Source organism: Xyrauchen texanus, chromosome 2, assembly GCF_025860055.1.
Source record: "Xyrauchen texanus isolate HMW12.3.18 chromosome 2, RBS_HiC_50CHRs, whole genome shotgun sequence".
In the NCBI taxonomy this organism is placed as follows: domain Eukaryota; kingdom Metazoa; phylum Chordata; class Actinopteri; order Cypriniformes; family Catostomidae; genus Xyrauchen; species Xyrauchen texanus.
This window is the reverse complement of record NC_068277.1, coordinates 57,818,193-57,839,447: the sequence shown is the minus strand read 5'-3', so window position 1 is coordinate 57,839,447 and position 21,255 is coordinate 57,818,193. Positions and strand designations below refer to the sequence as shown.

Below are 21,255 nucleotides of genomic sequence, written 5' to 3'. Positions count from 1 at the left end.
ACTCATAGCAGTGAAGCTGAATATAATCATAGCTGTGCTGATATTCAGTACAACAGCATAACTGCGAGTGTGATATTGCTTTTATACAACAATTCTATAAACAATAAGTTAATACTAAGTAAATTGCCTTTACAATTTTGGACACTTATGATCCGAGTAACACTTCACAGTTCAGCGGAATCGCATGCTTGATTCAAATATGCAAATTAACAGGAAGACTTCAGAATTCAGTGAGTGAACAGAAACAGCTACATTATTGCAGCAAATACTACAGGTAAGATTTGATAACTCTCTGTCCATGAGATAACTTTCTTACTTTCCTAGATTTGTAATTTCTCTTATGTGTATGACGTCTGTGCATTTATATCTTTTACTTCAGACATTATGCATTTTACACAAGTACTTAAGGTGCCAAGAAAATAGGCAGACAGCTACATCACTTGGGATTCAGATTTAATCTCTATAATTTCATATATAATATCTATCTATACTATTTGCTTTTAGCATATTGAGAAGGTGAAACTTATAGATTATAGATATAAAGATTTATCAATCTAGAGATATCAATCTCATCTTATATGAAACTTCACTTTGTGAATTACTAGGAGGATGACTGTCAGCAGGGTTGGGAGGGTTACTTTTAAAACTGATTCCACAAAAAATGTAATTTGTAACATATTCTGTTAGAAGACTCGAGATGAATTATGTAATCATATACTTTGGATTGCTTCTTCAGCATGGATGTTTTCACTTGTTTTGACTACAAACTGGTTAATAACAAGTGAAAAAAATCAGCCAGTACATCAAGACAAAATACATATCTTATGCCATGTTGCTTCTAAAACTAGATCAAGTAAATATATCTTGTTTTAAAGATTTTTAGATATAAATTCAAAATAATCTCTTCAGTAATCAAAATACTTTTTGAATGTAACTGTATTCTGATTAACAACTATTTAAAATGTAACTGTAGTGGAATACAGTTACTAATATTTTGTATTTTTAAATAAGAAATCCTGTTACATGTATTCTGTTACTCCCCAACCCTGAGGAGAGAGAGAGAGAGAGAGAGAGAGAGAGAGAGAGAGAGAGAGAGAGAGAGAGAGAGAGAGAGAAATAAATTATCTCACTCTGGAAATACTGAGTCTATATATCTGAATCACATGTGCCATGGGACCAGGTGACATATTTCAGTATTATGCTATATGTAACTTAACATTGTTTTCTTTATCAAGTGCAATAAAATGCCAAAAAAATGTGGTCTGAGCAGTCAAGGGAACTTGCCATTTTTGAAGTAAAATACGTGTCATTTTTAATTGTTTTTCTATTTTAAAACATTGGTTTGGTGCTCTATATGTAAGCTGGTTTAGTATTGAATAAAAACTTCTGTGTTTTTTTCCTGTTCTTCCACCACATACTGCAGTTGTGCATCAACAGGAAGTGGGTGTAAGATCTTCACTCTTCAAATGACAGTTATGACACTCAATCTGCTGTTTATTTTTTGGTTCAGCTTTACTCAAGGTGTGTAAATTTTCAGGCTTTATTATCATTGTTTTCTGTATTCTATTTCATTAATAATTTCCCAACCAAAAAAAAAGAGTTCCCTTGAAACAGGGGTTTTCAAGCTTTTTAACACCAAAAGCCCCCAGTAAAAAGTACTCAGGAGAATCCAATGTGCCATATGGCTAATCGAGATTCTAGTCATAATTTCCCTCATACAGTATAACTCAACTCAAATAATGATACTTAAATCACAGATGAGTTAAGTTTACTTGTAACTAGTTTACATAACTTAAAAAATTCAGTTCAATTTACTTGAGCCAAATAAGTACATTTACTTAGAAAAGTATGCAAATCGATTGCCTTGAAAAAATCTATGTAAGGTCAACTAAATAAATTGTACAGTGTAAGTTAATTGTGCATTTTTTTTTCTAGCCACTATTCGAATTATGTTATAGGGGAGACGTGGGGCTAGTTGTCACATGGGAAATGTCACATAATGGCTATGATTCCCCTTCTGTCGCTCTCTCCACATTGTGTCAGAGAAGCGACACTAGGGGTCTCTCTTGAGCGCCGATATTCACCTCTGAACTATGAAAAAAGGCCAATGAGAGTTGGCAACCAGTATTTTGCAGGAATTCATTCAGAAAATTTCTTCGGAGCCGATGGTCGTGCATGCAGTCTGCTGCGAGTTACACACCAAGTTCCCGTTTTAATCCTCTGACGCTCTGCATGCTGTTGGATTTGACGGCGCACAACAGCGGCTTTCTCATTCGTGCACGGCTGTGCATTCTTGCCCCTGGACGCTTCGACAGCGCAGACAACTCGAAAGAGTTATTCTAAAAGAGTAATTTTCACTCTAAAAGAGCAAAAACACAGCGGCGTTGAACATCCTTCTCAGGACGCGTCTTTTTAAAGACGATTTTCCGCCCCTGTGTAGTTTCTGGATGCGTTGATTCTCCCCACCTCTGACGGCCATAAAAACTGCCTTGCATTCCTGGGTCGCGATCACACGCAGGCAGCGTTTTTATGAATGGTCTATGTTTTCAGTGCGAAAACATAACCATGACAGCATTGCGGTCGTAGGCTTTTTCTTGTAGTGAGAAAAAGGCGCTTCAGCCGCCCCCCGCGCCTCGTCTCCTTCCTACGGGATTGAGGCAGGCGCCACGGGCGATGAAAACGATCTGGGGACAATGACGGGCTCTGTTTTCGCCGGGTGAACCCCTCGAAACCCCCCGCCTCCCCGGCACGCTTGCTTGTTTCCGTCTGAGGTCGGGATGAGCACTCTCTCCAATGGGTTATGTTTTCAGTGTGAGAACATAACCGCGGCAGCGTCGCGATCGCTGCTTTCTCTTGTAGTGAGAGAGAGCCATTTCAGCCGCCCCCCGCGCCTCGCCTCCTTCCTATGGGATTGAGGCAGGCGCCGCGGGCGATGAGGCACGATCTGGGGAGAATAACGGGGCGCTTTCGCCGGGTAAATCCCCTCGAAACCTCCCGCCTCCCCGGCACGCTTGCCTGCTTCCCGCAAGCTCGGGATTAGTGCGGCCCGCTTAACGGCCTACCGTCCGGTCCCTCGAGCTCCCCGGCATTGGATGATGACATCACCGCTGCATCGGAGAGCGTAACAGCGGCGTCGGTTGCGGCCGCTATGCTTCCCCGGGCTTAATTGGTTCCGCGGGCATGTGCGCCGCTCACAGCCGCGCCCCCCCGGGTCTCTTCCCGGACGTGCATGACGAGCTGAGCAAGCCCAGCTTCCTCGCTCCTCCGCTCTCACTACCCTCAGTGGTAGAACGGTCCCAGGCCGCTCCCCCCTGCATGCCATGGCCCCCTCCTGCAAGTCCACCGGGCCAGGGCACTCTAAAATCTGCACTTGGGTAGTCCTGTTCTTGGCGTGCTGCAGGAACTGCACTCAAGCAGGCGATGGCCACTCCATGGTCCAGAAACGCAACGATGGACAGGCAGTACAGGAGGCAAACAAAGCACGCTTTCTCAAACGCCCCCATCTCCCAGTTCCGTCCATTCGGCGATGCCACTTGACGACTTCGCCCAGCAGTCCTCAGTGGTGAAGAAACAGACAAAAGCTATTTTTCACACATCTTGCCCTGACGCAAACCTGCCACCAGGGGCCATTCCCTGTCTGCTCGCCGAGGGCGTCCTCCTGCGGCTTTCAAGGAAGAAAGAAAGTGGTGCTCCGCCTCAACTAACAGGTGAGTGAGCCCAGCTCTCAGCCCCAGCGTCGAGCTCCCTGCAGAAGTTGGACGCCCATCGTCTCACGGACCCCCTTGAGGACCCAGAAGGCTCCCAGGCGCTCCTGAGATGACCGACCCAGAGGCTGACACAGTAGCTCCAGAGCTGGTAAGACCACTCCGTTCCCCGGTCGAGGGCCGAAAGGAGAATTTTTTTGTTAAATTCTTTACACACTATAGAGCTATTTTCTTGTTGTCCCTGGGTCACCTGGCCCGCAAATGCCGTTCTCACGGCACTCTGCTTTCAGGCCTCAACAGTCCTGGCTTAACGGGCGCGGTGCCCCCGCCCTCAGCCCCACGACTGTTCCCCGGCCGTCCGGTTCAGACGAGTTCAGAGGACGCCAGCATCAGACCTCCTCCTCAGTCATGAACCCGCCCCCGGCCGGGTGTGTGGAAGGTAAGTGCTTTGAGTTTATTCTCAGCACCAGAGCCTCGGGACGCCACGTGGCCTCCCGACGCCACGTTACCTGTTCCGCACCGCTGCGAAGCCCCGCCGGGTATGTCCAAAATACTCGTCCCCTTAGTGCCCCTAGCACGGAGCTTAGAGGCATGGCTTTCACTGCCCAGCCCATCACGCTAGGCTGCACCGGACCATTCAACTCGGTTACGCAATTCAGTTTGCCAGGCCTCCACCCCCTTTGTGGGCGTTCATTTTTACGCAGTGCATGACAAACATGCCCAGTCCCTGCGCGAAGAAATCGCCTCTCTTTTAACCCCCAAAAAAAGAAGGACGCGATAGAGCCTGTCCCTCCAACCGAAACGAAGAAGGGTGTCTACAGCCCTTACTTTGTTGTACCCAGGAAAGGTGGCTTACGACCGATCTTGGACCTGCGAGTTTTTAATCGGACCTTGTCCAAACTCCCGTTCAAAATGTTCACCCAGAAACAAATTCTATCTGGCGTCCGACATCTAGATTGGTTCGCAGCGGTAGACCTGAAGGACGCGTACTTCCACGTCTCGTTTCGCCCTCGACATCGACCCTTCCTGCAGTTTGCGTTCGACAGCCAGGCGTATCAGTACAAAGTCCTCCCCTTCGACCTGTCTCTGTCCCCTCGCGTCTTCACGAAAGTCGCAGAGGCAGCTCTTGCCCCGCTCCGAGGAGCCAGCATACGCATACTCAATTACCTCGACGACTGGCTCATTCTGGCCCCCTCGCGAGAGTGACTATGCGCACACAGAGACTAGGTGCTCAAGCACCTCAACCGTTGGGCTTTCAGGTCAACTGGGAAAAGAGCAGGCTCACCCCGGTCCACAGCATCTCTTTTCTCGGTTTGGAGTTAGACTCAGTCTCAATGACAGCACGTCTCTCCAACGAGCGTGCTCAGTCACTGCTGAAATGCCTCGCTTCTTTCAAGCAAGAAGCCGTGGTCCCTCTAAAACGTTTCCAACGGCTCCTGGGGCATATGGCATCCTCCACCGCGACCGAGCACTGGCTCCAGACTCGAGTCCTGAGACGAGCATGGCGCCGCGGCACGTGCATCGTGGAAGTTACCACTACCTGCCACCAAGCCTTCAAACCCTGGACAGACCTCTGCTTTCTAAGGGCAGGAATACCCTTGCAGCAGGTGTCCCGACGCATTCGGGTTACGACCGACACCTCCAAACTGGGTTGGGGCGCCGTGTAGAAGCCTTTAGACCCTGGACAGACCTCTGCTTTCTAAGGGTAGGAGTACCCTTGCAGCAGGTGTCCCAACGCGTTCTGGTTACGACCGACGCCTCCAAACTGGGCTGGGGCGCTGTGTGCAACGGCGTGCAGCCGCAGGCCGGTGGAACCGAGGCCCGCTGCGCTGGCACATCAACTGCCTAGAGCTGCTGGCTTTTTTTCTTGCCCTAAAGAGGTTTCTCCCATTAATTCGGGGCAAGCATGTCCTAGTCAGTACAGACAGCACCACGGTGGTAGCCTACATAAACCGCCAAGGCGGAGTACGCTCCCTCCACATGTCACAGCTCGCCCGTCGTCTCCTTCTTCGGAGCCAGCAGTGACTTAAGTCACTGCGCGCCACTCACATCCCCGGCAACCTCAATGCGGTAGCGGACGCACTGTCAAGGCAGAGCTTGACCGGCGGAGAGTGGAGGCTCCACCCCCAGTCGGTTCAGCTGATTTGGGTCAGGTTTGGCAAGGCCCAGGTAGACCTGTTTGCCTCCCAGGAAACCTCCCACTGGTATGCCCTGACAGAGGCTCCCCTCGGGGCAGATGCTCTGGCGCACAGCTGGCCCGCGGGGCTGCGCAAGTACGCTTTTCCCCCAGTGAGCCTTCTTGCACAGGTGCTATGCAAGGTCAGGGAGGACGAGGAGCAAGTCACTCTGGTGGCCCCCTACTGGCCCACCCGGACTTGGCTCTCGGATCTCACGCTCCTCACGACAGCCCCTCCCTGGCGAATTCCCCTGAGGAAGGATCTTCTTTCTCAAGGACGGGGCACGCTCTGGCACCCGCACCCAGACCTCTGGGTCCTCCACGTCTGGCCCCTGGACGGGACGCGGAAGATCTAGCCAGCCTACCACCGGCCGTCATAGATACTATCAACCAAGCCAGAGCCCCTTCGACCAGGCATCTTTACGCCCTAAAGTGGCGTCTGTTCGCAGACTGGTGTTCTTCCCGAGTCGAAGACCCACAGAAGTGCGCGGTTAGGTCAGTGCTCGTGTTTCTACAGGAGAGGCTGGAGAGGAGGCTGTCCCCCTCCACCCTCAAGGTGTATGTCGCCATCGCGGCTCACCATGACACGGTAGACGGCAAGTCTCTTGGTAAGCATGACTTAATTGTCAGGTTCCTAAAAGGTGCCCGGAGGCTCCCTCCCGGCCTAACCTGTTCCCCTCCTGGGATCTCTCGGTCGTCCTCACGGGCCTCCAGAGACCCCCCCCTTCGAGCCGCTAGATTCAGCTGGACTCAGGGCTCTCTCTCTCAAGACCGCCCTGCTGATCGTGCTCGCCTCCATCAGAGGGTCGGGGACCTGCAAGCGTTCTCTGTTAGCGACACTTGCCTGGAGTTCGGTCCGGCACTTAGGTGATCCTAAGACCGCGACCGGGCTATGTGCCAAAGGTTCCACCAACACCCTTCAGGGATCAGGTAGTGAACCTGCAAGTGCTGCCCCGGGAGGAGGTAGACCCAGCCCTTTCACTGCTGTGTCCAGTTTGTGCTTCACGTATCTATCTGGACCACACACAGAGCATTAGACGCTCTGAGCAGCTCTTCGTCTGCTTCGGGGGACAGCGGAAAGGGAACGCTGTCTCCAAGCAGAGACTCGCCCACTGGGTTGTCGACACCATTTCATTGGCTTATCACACCCAGGCCGTGCCCCCCCCCTTGCGGGTACGAGCTCACTCCACCTGGAGTGTTGCATCCTCGTGGGCACTGGCTAGGGGCACCGCCCTAGCAGACATCTGTAGAGCAGCGGGCTGGGCAACAACTAACGCTTTTGTGAGATTCTATAATCTCCGAGTTGAGTCAGTATCGTCCCGTGTTTTCTCAGGTCCGAGCCCGTAGAACTCGGTAGCACGCTGACGATCTGACCGGGTGAACCGCTTGCACCTAGCGCCCTTTCCCCCTAACCAAGGGAAAACAGTGCACCTTCATTCCCAGGAGATCCCATCTTTGGGACGCTGGTTGACTCCTCCCTAGCCCTCGTGGGTCGCAGTTCGGCGGAGGAACTCGCCGACCCAAACCACTGTGGGTACCGCAAGCTACCCTGTACTGGTATAGGTGCTCCACAGGTAAGGCCTCGTGTTCGGACTCCCCCTGTGTGTAATGCCACGGTACTGTCCCCTCACGAGCGGACCCCCGTTTCTCCCTTAGGCAGTCACAGCTGCCTCGGTCGCCGTGCTGTATGCTTCCCCCCTCTAAAAGGCTGGATCTACCACCGCACCAACTTTTCCACATAAGTCCTAAGTTAGGCCATCTGATGTATTTGCCACTAAAATTTGCCTCCCCTCCCGGGTAGGTGTGGCCTCCGCAGGGTCTTCTCCGTCCTGAGTGCGGGCTAAGACCCCCTTCCCTAAATGCGTGTAAGGGCCCCGGCCGTAGTTGCTCTATGCGAGAAACATAGAGAGAAAAGTGGCCCAGCCAGGCTGGCCCGTTCCCAGGTTGGCGGCCATCACCTTGTTCCCCCCTCCAGGGTAACGATAAGGATTCTGATGACTTGAATGGGGCATTGGGGAAGGGTACGTGCAGCCTGATGCAGTTGGTCGTTCTGCACGTAGGTATACCTGCTCGCTCCTGCATCAGCAGTTCACGTACACGGCTCAGCGCATGGCACTTTTTAAGTGGACCCCTAGTGTCGCTTCTCTGACACAACGTGGAGAGAGCAACAGAAGGGGAACGTCTAGGTTACGTATGTAACCTCCGTTCCCCGATGAAGGGAACGAGACGTTGTGTCTCCCCTGCCACGTCGCTGAGTCGAGGCACTGTTGTGGCTGGACCATTTCCGGCTCCTCAGAAAAATCCTGAATGAACTCCCGTATTTGCGCCGCTTAAATACCCGTATGTCCGGGGACGGGACATGCAAATACTGGTTGCCAACTCTCATTGGCCTTTTTTCATAGTTCAGAGGTGAATATCAGTGCTCAAGAGAGACCCCTAGTGTCGCTTCTCTGACACAACATCTCGTTCCCTCCATCGGGGAACGGAGGTTACATACGTAACCTAGACGTGTTGTATGTTGGTTTCAAACACCTAGTTCAAAAATCTTTTTAAACGAGAATAAAGTTTGTAAATAATAATCTCCAAAGAAGTTTTCACATTCAGGCAAAGGTCGACTATATTATGAAGGTATATTTTTACAGAAAGTTTGAAATATGTTCTAAGGACAAATTTATTTTTCATGAAAGTCAGGTCAGGGCATGTTTCATGCGTGTTTAACACTGTGTCATAAAAGTACACAATGTTACCAATTAAAATATTTTTCGGCCACAATGTTTTGATAACTTTGGATGTTACCCGTTCCAGTTTGTTATTAATTGTCATTAATCATTTTGTGACTTATAATGGTTTTACTTTAAGTTTTGTCCCCCAATATCACATGAAACCCACACTACTGGTTTAATGCATGTTCCAGTATAACAGTTTACCCCCTATATAGTGACAACATGGCCTGCTATTAGGGCAAGTTAGGTCACTGCGTTTTCAATGAACTGTATCTTTTTTCTGGGCACCAATGGAAAAATTGTCCAATCGCTTTTTTGTTGTCATGACTCAAGGTATGCAGCTATACAGAAATTGACTTTCAAAAATATACCCAATCTCACAAATAATAACTGGAGGAAACAGTGGGTGTATCTCAATCAGCTCCCTAGTTCATTAGTCAGGGCACTTGTCAGGGAGCTGGCCATTTCTAAGGCTGTCTCAATCACAAAATTGTTCCTGTGCACTGAAATTGTTGGCAGCAGGGGTGGTTCTAGGGTCAGTGGATATTCAGGGCCTAGCCCAGACCTCTGTGGATACATATGAGGCCATCTTTTGATGAAATATCAAAATATAATACACTTTGTAATAAAAGTTTAAATGTTACCTCAAACATTTCTAAACTAAAATTTTATTTGATGGGTGTTTTAAGTTATTTTAGAAGATAGCAGGCTGTAAATCGGCTAAAATAGGTGCTTTTGAGAAAAAATAATTTGCGAGGATCATGGCATCGTGATGTACAGACCAACTCAACAATAGTTTCTAATAAAAGCATTTTGACTGTTCACACACAGCAGCAATTATGTATTTAAAATATAAAAACATTCTTTCCCCCATTTATTAAAAACTTTAAATTAATTTAAGAAATAAATGCATTAAAATACAATAATATTGAACATTCAAAACAACTTAAAAAAACTGTAGACTACCTCAAATATCTTCCCATTGGGCACATTCAATCTCAAAACGGTGTTCACCGCTTTGCTACGGTTTCCGGGTTGAATGACATGTTTCTTCAAACGGTGTGAAATGGTGTGCAACGGGCTTTGATGTACATTTTCTCTAGTTTGGTGGATGTATCAGAGGTGTTATGCAATCAGTAGCAACATGTATATAAACCCATATAAAAAGGCAGTGCACACAATAGTTCCAACTAAAGTCCTTTACAAATGTGTCCACTGCTGCTTGGTGTATGCAACAATTAAAGACATTAGAAGAAATGTTTGCCTTGTCATCCTGAAATTTGAGGCAAATTTTGGATCACCATAATTTGGAACCACAGTTTCCTCATATCCCTTCACATGATTGGGATGTTGTCTGCTATTCTGGACAGCAAGGGCAGTGACTGTAACATCGAGCGTAATAAACACGTATTTCATCAGGCTCTGAAAATTCTTTGAAAAGAACACAAAGAATGGCCTTCTCAGCTGCCATAGTTGCAACGCTTGAGTAACGCTACAGGGTGTTCAACGCACCACTATTTCCATGTCTTTTTGTTTTTGTTGGCTGAATGTACCCATTGTTTCTCCTGTTTGAAGGAGTAAGCTGTGCATGACAGCCAATCAAAACTGCTTATTATCATACTGTAGCTCTACGTTACTGCATCCTCCTTCACAGGAAATGTACTGTAATTCATTTGTATTAGCAGAGTGACAGAAAATCTGACTAATCAAATTATTATTATTATTATTTTCACCTTGACGGTTGGCCGTCAGCAGTCTGGACCTTCACAGCTCCAAGTAAAGGGGCTTATGCATTGAATGTATTTGAGGAAAGTTTTACTTCCTGCAGCCACATTTGTGTCTCTATGAGGCTAGTCACCATAGACATTGAGGGGGGCATGTCTTACCAATATTCATATTAGTGGTCTACCGATATGGGTTTTTTCCATCGCTAATTATTAAATTATTATATTAATTCCTGCCTCCTCCTCCATGCGTGAGCTTACCAAAGAGCTTACGTCATCCCTCTCATGAGCGTGCATCACAGAGATGTACGGAAGCAAACATTTGTTGCTAAAAAGTATGTAAGTATAATTTTGTTTCTAAAAATAACAAATCGTTTGAGTTCAGAAGAACGTCTTGGTTACTGTTGTAACCTCCGTTCCCCGTCTGTCGCTCACTTCGACGTTGTGTCAAATGAAGCGACACTAGGGGACTTCTTTGAAGGCCTCTGTTACCTCTGAACTTGATAAAAGGCCAATGACAAATTGGCAGACAGAATTTGCATGTCCCTCCCCTGGACATATGGGTATAAAAGGAGGGAATCATGCATCTATCCATTCAGGTTTTGCACCGATGAGGCGAGAATAAGGTTCCGCCATAGCAGTGGCTCGGTTCAGTGTCGTGGCCAGGGAGAGACAGTAATCTAGACATTCCACATCTTTCACTCACTTCGACGTTGTGTCGAATGAAGCAACACTAGGGGTCCCTATTCAATCACGGCATGCGCTGAACTGTGTACGTGCGCTGATGATGCAGGTACGGGCAGGCAGTTGCGTGCCAAAGCGACAGGCTGAGTCAGACTGCACGTACCCTTCCCCAATGCCCCATAAAATTGTCATAAAACTATTTAGGTTCCAGGCACCCCATAGGGGGGAACAAAGCGATGTGCCAAGCATGAGAGCAGGCAATGCCTTTTGAATGAATTCATGGACCAGAGGGCTAGGGAGGAAGAACATCCAGGGAGCGCAAATCTAGTGGACTCTCCTGGGGCAAAGAGCGCACGTGATCACCTCAGTGGAGGGGAAAGGCATTATGTGCAAGCTGAACACCCGGTCAGACGTTCCACATTCCCGAGTTCTATGGGCTCGGATCTGAGAGAACACGGGATGAGACCGACTCAACCCTGAGATTGCAATATCTCATAAAGGTATTGAGTGTTGCCCAGCCCGCTGCTCTGCATAAGTCTGCTAGGCAGGTGCCGTTGGCCAGTGCCCATGAGGATGCCACACTTCTTGTCGAGTGTGCTCGAACACACAAGGGGGCGGGCACAGCCAGGGTGTGATAGGCCAATGCGATGGCATCAACAACCCAGTGGGAAAGCCTCTGTTTGAAGAAAGCATTGCCTGGGATGTGAGTGACACACAATGACTTGAGTCATTGCTGCCTCCAAAGGAGGAGATGGCAGGCGAGTTGTAACATATGACGGGGGGCGCACGCCGCCATGGCAATTTATGTACGCTATTGTAGTGGTTCTGTCTGATCGAATCAAGACCTGCTTGCCCCGTATTAGCGGGAGAAACCTCCGCAGGGCAAGTATTAGAGCCAGCAACTCTAGGTAGTTGATGTGCCAATCCAGCCGGGGCCCTGCCCAGGAGCCGGCGGCTGCGTGCCCATTGCACACTGTGCCCCATCCCTGTTTGGAGGCATCTGTGGTGACCAGAACGCATCAGGACACCTGCTGTATGGGGACTCCTGTCCGCAGCAAACAGAGGTCTGTCCAGGGGTTGAAAATCTGGCGTCAGGCGGGGATGATGAAGACACGGGACTCGAGTCTGGAGCCAGTGCTGAAGTAGTCTCATATGCATCAACCCCCGGAACGCTCTCCGATGCAGCGGTGAACTCATCATCCAGCTCGGGGGGCTCGAGGGAGTAAGCAGACTGGCCATGAGGCGAGCTGCTTTCACCTTAAGCTTGGACGGAAGTCAATGAGCATGCTTGGGGGCAGGTGGTTCGAGGGGATCTACCCAGCGAAACCAAGCCTGCTGCCATCCCCAAATCGTCTCCATCGCCAGCCGGGTTGTCCTCAATCCCGTGGGAAGAAGGAGCGACGAGGGGGCGGCTGGAGTGGCATTCCTCCTTAAGAAGGACAGCCGCAACTGTGACGTTGCCATTGTAAGGTTCTCGCAGTGAGAACACGAACCATCCACAAACGTTGCCTCGGTGTGATCTGTGCCCAGACACACTAGGCAGACACACAATGTGACCGTCATGAGTGGAGAGAAATTGACTGCATCCAGGAACTACACAGGGGCAGAAGGGCATCTTTATAGAGACACGTCCTGAAAAGGATGTTCAACGCCAGCTGTGTATTGCTCTTTTAGAGAAAATAAAATTGATTTTGGAAGTGCTGTTGAAGCGCCCAGAGGCAAAACTGCACTGCCGTGCAGAGAAGGAGAAAGCTACCATAGATTCAGCAGCATACGCTCTACAGAGGTGAGTGGAACAGTAAGTGACTTCGTCTCGCTGATCGCATAACCGATCGGCTCCGAAGAAGAAATCTGAATGGACAGACGCATGATTCCCTCCTTTTATACCCGTATGTCCGGGGGAGGGACATGCAAATTCTGTCTGTCAATTTTTCATTGGCCTTTACTCAAGTTCAGAAGTAACAGAGGCCTTCAAAGACACTTCTCCTAGTGTCGCTCCATTCGACACAGTGTCGAAGTGAGCGACAGACGGGGAACTTTAAATCACCTTTTAAATTAATTTAATGTATACATTTTGAGTAAATAAAATATATCAATCTGAGCATAATACAGTCACTTTGACCAGTGATTTCTCATATCATGGTACCATTTTTTCTGCTACAGCTGACTGCACTGTGTTTTTTGCAGCATAAACACTTTTAATAACCTCATATGCTCTCTCCTGGGTCACAAAAAGTCCATGCTATTCTAAATAAGTACATTTAAATACACTATGGATATATATATACTCTCACTGAGCACTTTATTCAGAACACTATTATCCTAATAAAGTGCCAGACATGGTCTTCTGCTGTTGTAGCCCATCCGCCTCAAGGTTTGATGTGTTGTGCAGTCTGAGATGCTATTCTGCTCACTACAATTGTACAGAGTGACTATCTGAGTTACCATAGCCTTTCTGTCTGCTCGAACCAGTCTGGCCATTCTCTGTTGACCTCTCTCATAAACAAGGTGTTTCCGTGCTGTTTTTTTTTTTTTTTTTGCCACCGAGTAAACTAGAGACTGTTGTGCGTGAAAATCCCAGGAGATCAGCAGTTACAGAAATACTTAAACCAGCCCATCTGGTACCAACAACTCAGTGCTTCAAATCACTGAGATAAAATTTTTTCCTCATTCTGATGGCTGATTTGAACATTAACTGAAGCTGCTGATCCATATCTGAATGATTTTATGCATTGCACTGCTGCCACACGATTGGCTGATTAGATAATCGCATGAATAAGTAGGTGTACAGGTGTTCCTAATAAAGTTCTCAGTGCGTGTATATAAAGTTTAAATCATGTAAATGCAAGAAATATTGAATTTGGCACATTTTTATATACCATAGAGATAAGCTTTGAATTGGATACAATGCATAGTCCATTCATTTCAACCAGTACAGTTTTCATAACCTTCCGAATTGTTATATAAACAATGCTTTAAAAAGTTGTGAATGTGTATGCTCAGGTTCTCTGAGGATACAGGAGGATACTGAACAGAGTACTTAACTGTTATGCATGACCATTAGAGATAACTCAGGCATAAATTACATGTTCATTCCTGCAGATTTTGGTGCTGACTGTCTAAAGAATCGTTACGGATTGAAAGGAACATCAATTAATCTGAGCGTCTTTCAGAAACTTCAGCCACATCAGAAAACTCAAGTTAAATGGAGACGATTCAACAGAAAAGAGATACTTACAAGTCCAGAAGGCGTTGCCCCCAACTACAGAAACAGAATGGAATATAACTTCTCAGATGGATCTTTGACCATTAAAAACCTTCAAAAAAATGACAGCGGGAAATATGAAGCCCTTCTGGGTTCATGGGAGGAACAAAATCTGGCTGCATACACAGTTAAAGTGGAGTGTAAGATTTCTTTTTGTCTTTCTGTCTGTCTTTCTTTCAAAGAGTTCAGATTTGTCAACTTGTTATTATGAGATTCTCAGACAGAATCTTGAAATTACAGTAATCCCATATGTTTTAAACACGCCATTAATCATTCACTACAGGAACACTGTAAATCTAATTTAGAAAAAATAAAAATGCCCACAACAGACTGAAGGACTGTGCTAAGTTACTTGTTTGTAGCCTACAAGCGCTAGAGGAGATACATTTAGAAATTTTGTTCTTGGGATTTGAAAGAGGGAAAGAGAGAGAGAGAGTGTGAAAAAAACACATAACAACCTAAAATTTTACAAAACAGTATGTTAGCTTTGTCGCAAGCATAAAAACGTATAAAATGAACTCTTTAGTATCTCAGCATAGTTTTTATTGCTAACTCACCTGATTCTGGTCATTTCTCAGCTGCTGTCTCTGAGCCCTTAATCGAAGTTAGTCAGGATGACAATAACACCTCTGCTGGCCTATGTTGGGCCAGAGTGAACTGCTCGGCTGATGGCAGCTGGGCCACTTATGACTGTGACCAAAGTCTATGTACAAGGACACATGGATATCTGGCCTCCATTAACATCACTGTTACTGCATTGGAAAGCAGAGAAGTTCAATGTCATGCCAACAACCATGTGAGCAGGAATCATTCTAAGACACCGAACATTATGTGTAAGCAAACATTTCTCAAAGCAACCACTTCATCAGATGATAACAACTGTGTGATTATGCTCTACAACAGTTTTTCTCATGGGCTTTTTACACTTTGTTTTACAAAACTTGTTTTACAAAACAAGGGTATGTCTTACATTGTTCACATTTATCATACTTTGGACCTGAAAAAATCCTGGGTTGTCAGGTTTTGGGATTCACATACATCTGCAGAGTGATTAAGGGGTACTGCAAAAGTAATGCAGGCTTCATATAGGTTAAATTAAGTGCTAACCTTTATTTAAAATTACAAATGTGAAATGTAAAAGTGGCCTTTAACCTGTGATTAATGCTGCCTTCACGTGCTATCGGAATTATCGTAAATACAAGTTTCCCACTCTGAAGTTGCACATGAATGACCCCTCAAGTCGTAATTACTACTGGGAAACTTGGAGATAATTTTAATACCCGAGTTTCCAAGATGGGAGGAGTACTAAATGTTCAACATGGCGGAGGAGATTAGTTTCTGTTTTGCATGACAGGTTTTGTTAATTTTTCTAAATATAGCTAATTGTTAGCACTTGCCCAACCCCCAACCATTCTATGCATGTTGTAAATTTTTACACTGTGAAACTTGTATTTGACCAAAATTCCAATGTAGTCAGCAAGCTAACTGAGTAATATGTATTATCGTGTCAAAATAAAAGTTCCTCAAGAAATATGTATGAATGAACCTGGCATCGTTCATGTTTCCCATTCTTTCTGACAACAAAGCACGTGAACACGACATACTTGTAATTACCACTTCAGAAGTGGGAAGTAGGATAATTCTGATAGCACATGAAGACAGCATAAGCATAGTGTAAAAAGCCCTTTTGTTATTGTTTCTTATATATTCTGATCAAAAACTGTGTTTTTAATGCATTTTTAATTCTTGCTTCTGTCTTCAGGCCTGGAAAAACAGGAAAGTGAATTGCGCGCACCATCAGGACTTGTCTTTTGGATTGTTTTGACCATTTGTGTTGCTGTTGTGCTGGGTTTTCTTTTGGGTTTGGTTATAGTGCTTGCCAAAAAAAAGAACACCACAAAGATTCATCCACAGGTAATTGCCAAAATACCAGTTTCTCTAAAACAGAATTTGTCATGTCTGTCATTCTTATTTTTAAACCATACTCTTTCTCTCTGGATCAGTCTAGTCTTGCTGTGATAAATGGAACAGTGAGTGAACAGGGTCCAGAATCTATGTACTGCACAGTGCGCAAACCAAACACGTCCCACACTCATGAGGCAAACAACACTGACATTGAAGGAACCATCTACGACACCCCATCAAGACAAGTATGAAGCATCTAAGAAAGAATAGAAATGGAAGGAATAAGATAATTTGCTAAATCATAACCTAGTAACATTGCAAGATGAGATCATTTTTGTTGTCTCCAGATAGGACCAGTTTAGATACAAATCAATCCTAAATGACTTGTTTTTGTCTTTCTTAGCCTAAGGTTCATCAAGCTGTCAGTGTGGATGTAATGATAGAAAATCAGGAGCAACAGCGGCCTCAAGAGGACAACACTGTTAAAGTAAGAGCTACAGTACACCAGGCAGCAGAACAGGATTCAGAACAAATAAACACAGTTTACTGCAAACTTGGAGAGATATGACTCTGATTAGATGACTCCTTTTCATAGTTTAATTATTAAATATTAGCCTATACATTACTTAATCTACAGTATGCACAATTTACGCTGTTTATGTGGCTCTGCTTAGTTAAAACCAACTTATTACAGAAAATAGTATTTTTGTCAGAATTGTATTATTATTAGAGATTACTATAGTGCTTTTTATGTTCAAATAAAGAAAACAAACTATTTTGTATTTATTTTGTTCATTTGTTGTTTATTTTGCAATTATCATTCCAGTTCACAATGAGGTCACAATTAATGCAGATGTAAACGCTAGCAAAGATCAATATAAGAGAATATACATAATAGCTGAATGAGGTCTTATGCTTAATAATTTACACGATTCACAGAGTGATCATATAGAAAAACCTAAAAACAATATTAGACCATTAAACACTAGTTGGATTTAAATAATATGAATTACTGCTACACAATAATTTATCTTAGTTTGCAGGTTGCATATTTATGACCTTTCTACATTTTATTTTTAATAATGCAGTGTATATATTGGTGAGAACCACAAGGCCTAAACCTTAAAAAAATACAATGTTTTGCACAAATGTTTGTTTGCTCTAGCAGTAGTTTTGAATGTTGGTTATAAACACCTGGATCAAAACTGTCTTAAATTATAATAAGTTTTGTGAATTCTATCCTTAAAGTTTCCATCCTCCAAATTCTATGTGTTGTGTAAACAAGTGAACACAATAAAAACACACTAGCATACATTCAGGCATATAAAAAGGTACAATTAAACTGAAAGTTTAAACTGTGTTCTCAAGACAAATACATTTGTCATAAATATCAGGTTGGGGCAAGTTTTCATATTGTTTTATTGGACACACACACACACACACACACACACACACACACACACACACACACACACATCTCTCTCTCTCTCTCTCTCTCTCTCTCTCTCTCTCTCTCTCTCTCTCTATCTGTTATTGTGTATAGCAGTTTTTCTTAAAGGAATAGTTCACCAGAAAATTTTAATTCTCTCATCATTTTCTCACCCTCATGCCATCCCCGGTGTGTGACATTCTTCTGCTGAACACAAAAAGATTTTTAGAGACTATCTCAGTTCTGTAGGTCCATACAATTCAAGTGAATGGTGGCAATAACTTTATAGCTTTAAAAGAACATAAAAGGCAGCATAGAAGTAATCCATAAGACTCCAGTGGTTAAATCCCTGTCTTCAAAAGAGATATGATAGGTGTGGGTGAGAATCAATATTTAAGTCCTTTTTTTTTACTATAAATCTCTACTTTCACATTCTTCTTTTGTTTTTGCCAATTTGCGCTCTTTCTGCATATCGCCACCTACTAGGCAGGGAGGAGAAAACATGGAATTAACCACTGGAGTCATATGGATTACTTTTATACTGTATGTACTTTTTGAAGCTTCAAAATTCTCTTTGTGAGGACCTACAGAGCTGAAACTTTCTCCTAAAAATCTTCTTTTGTGTTCAGCAGAAGAAAGAAAGTATGAGCAAGTATTGCAAAAAAATATTTAACAATAGCCCTCATAGACCAGTACTTTTTACTACATTTGAAAGCGAATACTTTTGTACTTTTACTCAAGAGGAAATTAAAAAGGGGTAATTTTACTTTCACTGGAGTGATATTTTATCAGGACATCTGTTCTTTTACTCAATTACAGGACTAATGTATTTTGTCCACCACTGATTGTTACTACAATAAAATTTTGGTAAATCGGTATTAGTCAGGAAAAGACAGAAAGATTCTTGAAGCATCTTACACAATTTGAAGGTCATACCATTTAAATGTTAGATACTATAACATATATACTAAATAGTGTTAGATACTATTTGCATTCCTAATTAAATACTAACATGCAGTAACAATGCAGTGTGTTTGTTGTGTTTATTTAGAGTCCCCACAGACACCCTAAACCTTACCCTAACCTTACCATACAAACATTAAGCATGGGTTTACTGCAGTAACCATAGTATCACCATGATACTTTGTAGTAAAATCACAGTAACCACAAAAATTAAACGTTAAAATGTCAACAAAAATTTGCATTAAAACTATGGCTTCCACCAAAAAACATGGTTACAATAATATTACTATAGTAAAACCATGGTTTATTTTACCCAGTGACCAATTCACTGTAAAGAAATCAACCTTTATCTTAACCTATTTATCTGTAACATAATAATATGAAATAGTAGAATACATTTAATCTACGAATACTGTTGAATGACACAGTTTGACTCATGATCCCCTATTTAACCTAAACCCATGATGGTTGAGTGAATGTGGTCACTCTCATTCTCTGTGGATGAGGGTCACTGTGTTAGAGACGCTGTAGAAGAACAGTTTCTGCACTTTGATCCACATACACTCCTATTTTAGAAGAGCTGCAGGATACAGGGATTACAGTCTCTTTATTATTGTGTCTGAATGAGTATATGGAGGGAGAGCAGTACAAACTCCAGGAATGATTATTCCATTCAAATACACATCCATTCATGCTTCCCTTTCTGCTGATGCTTCACTTCTCCCACTTCACTCAAGCTCCCAGTAACAGTGTCCACACACACTGTCTCTACACAAAACATGTAGCCAACCATTAAATCTGTCTGGATGATCAGGATACAGCTGGACCTTGTCAGTGTAAGTAGCCATTCTTCCTCTCAGACGGACGGAGGAAATGATTCACTGTGTTAGAATCCAGAGTGAACTGACATGAATCTGATGAATACCAATATGATAGATATGAAGTACCAATAGTATCATGGTACCATCATCATTATAACAATTGATCATGATTTCAGTGATTAATGGGGATTGATGGGGTCACTATATTGTAAAAAAAAACCGAGGTCCTGACTCTCTCCTTATCAATCATCACCTCCTAATAATCCTCATCCATGAATTGGTTCTATCACGACTCTCTCCTCTCCACCAACAGCTGGTGAGTGTTGAGTGAACTGGCGCACAATCACTGATGTTGCATCATCCAGGTGGATGCTGCGCACTGGTGGTGGTTGAGGAGAGTCCTCTGTCCACTTTGTAAAGCGCTACTTATATAAGTGTAATGTTCATTCATTAATTAATTCATTAAATTATGATGTATGTGTTGTGATGTGATTGTATTGCAAAGTAGTTGGTCCTCAATTTAATTTATTTACATAGACTTTTTATATTAGGGCAAAGATGTACTGAAAATTTTTTCTTAATGAAAATGTAAATATTGCTTTTCTGATTAAATATCCTAAAAACAAGATGCATTTATTTGAATAGCAAAACTGCATAAGATATTTAGGCATATTACAGTGTATTTTTACAGTGAAATGTGTTTTCTTACTTTATTTGACTTGTTTAGAGTCAAAACAAGTGATAAAATCTACCAGTGCTAAGTAAGTAATCCAAAGTATTAAGATTACATTCCTGACCTTAAGTAATCTAACAGAATACATTACAAATGACATTTTACAGCATGTATTTAGTAATCTGTAGTGGAATACTTTTTTAAAAGATACCTTCCCAACCTGGCTTATTATTTTGTTACTAATTTCAATGCTGGTATTTTTGATAATAGGCCTATAGTATAACTAAATGTTTATTGTAAATAACCATAAAAAAGAATAATGTATAATTGAAAGATTTGTCATATATTATTTGAAAAAAAGAATAGCAATATAAGGGCATAATATTTAGGTGTACTCTATACTTTCTCTATAGTTATTTTAGATTTTATTTTTTACTACAAGCCAAATTACTGGTTTAGTGCTGGTCAAGCTAGTGGAACTGCATAGCCATGTTTTAACCAGTAAAAACAAATCTGGTCAACCAGAATGGTCTCTTGATGAAGCTGGTTGACAAAGGGAGGCTTGCAGGTTAAGCTAGTTAAAGGGAAAGTTCACTCAAAAATGTAAATACTTTTACTCATTTACTCACTGTAGTGATGTTACAAACACAAAAAGGAGATGAAAGGCAGAATGACAGTCTCGGTCACCATTCACTTTCAGTGTATGGAAAAAAGATGCAGTGAAAGTGAACGGTGACTGAGGCTGTCAGTCCTTAACACTCTGCCTAACATCTCCTTTTGTATTTCACAGAAGAGAGAAATGTTTGGAGCAACATGAGGGTGAGAAAACGATGACTGAATTTGAATTTTTGCGATGCTGTGTTCAAGCATCCAAAATACAACATATGCTGATGACCTGCAATGAGGACACAGACAGTCCTAAATAAATCAGATACAACTGTCAGCTCATATTTTCCTGTATTTGCTTGTGCTGGCTCAAGCTCTGATCTCAGACACGTTGAGATGAGGAGAGCTGATACATTTTCTACTCCAAATAATAAAATGGGAATTGTTTCAATTGTTACAATAGCAACACAGTTATTTGCATATGCTTTACATTTCATCCATTTAGGTGTACTTGTCTTTTTATCATACAGAACTACCATATATTTCACTGCATACACTCTGGTCCCCACCCAAATCATACTA

At 43.7% G+C, this 21,255-nt stretch overlaps 1 protein-coding gene across 1 annotated transcript; it reads left to right on the top strand.

Annotated features, from left to right (window-relative positions):
• The first annotated feature begins 226 nt into the window (after window positions 1-226).
• Window positions 227-16,939, top strand: si:ch1073-220m6.1 (uncharacterized). Its single transcript, XM_052153876.1, has 7 exons — window positions 227-274; window positions 1,424-1,521; window positions 14,114-14,416; window positions 14,855-15,109; window positions 16,039-16,190; window positions 16,280-16,426; window positions 16,585-16,939. The coding sequence occupies exons 2-7, from the start codon at window positions 1,467-1,469 to the stop codon at window positions 16,747-16,749; spliced, it is 1,077 nt and encodes a 358-aa protein (XP_052009836.1). The 5' UTR covers window positions 227-274; window positions 1,424-1,466; the 3' UTR covers window positions 16,750-16,939.
• The last annotated feature ends 4,316 nt before the right edge of the window (window positions 16,940-21,255 follow it).

Coding starts and splice junctions, on each gene's coding strand:
- si:ch1073-220m6.1 (XM_052153876.1), top strand. CDS start 1,467: ATGACAGTTATGACACTCAATCTGCTGTTTATTTTTTGGTTCAGCTTT. Junction 15,110..16,038: donor TAAGACACCGAACATTATGT/GTAAGCAAACAT, acceptor TTCTGTCTTCAG/GCCTGGAAAAACAGGAAAGT. Junction 16,191..16,279: donor CCACAAAGATTCATCCACAG/GTAATTGCCAAA, acceptor TCTCTGGATCAG/TCTAGTCTTGCTGTGATAAA.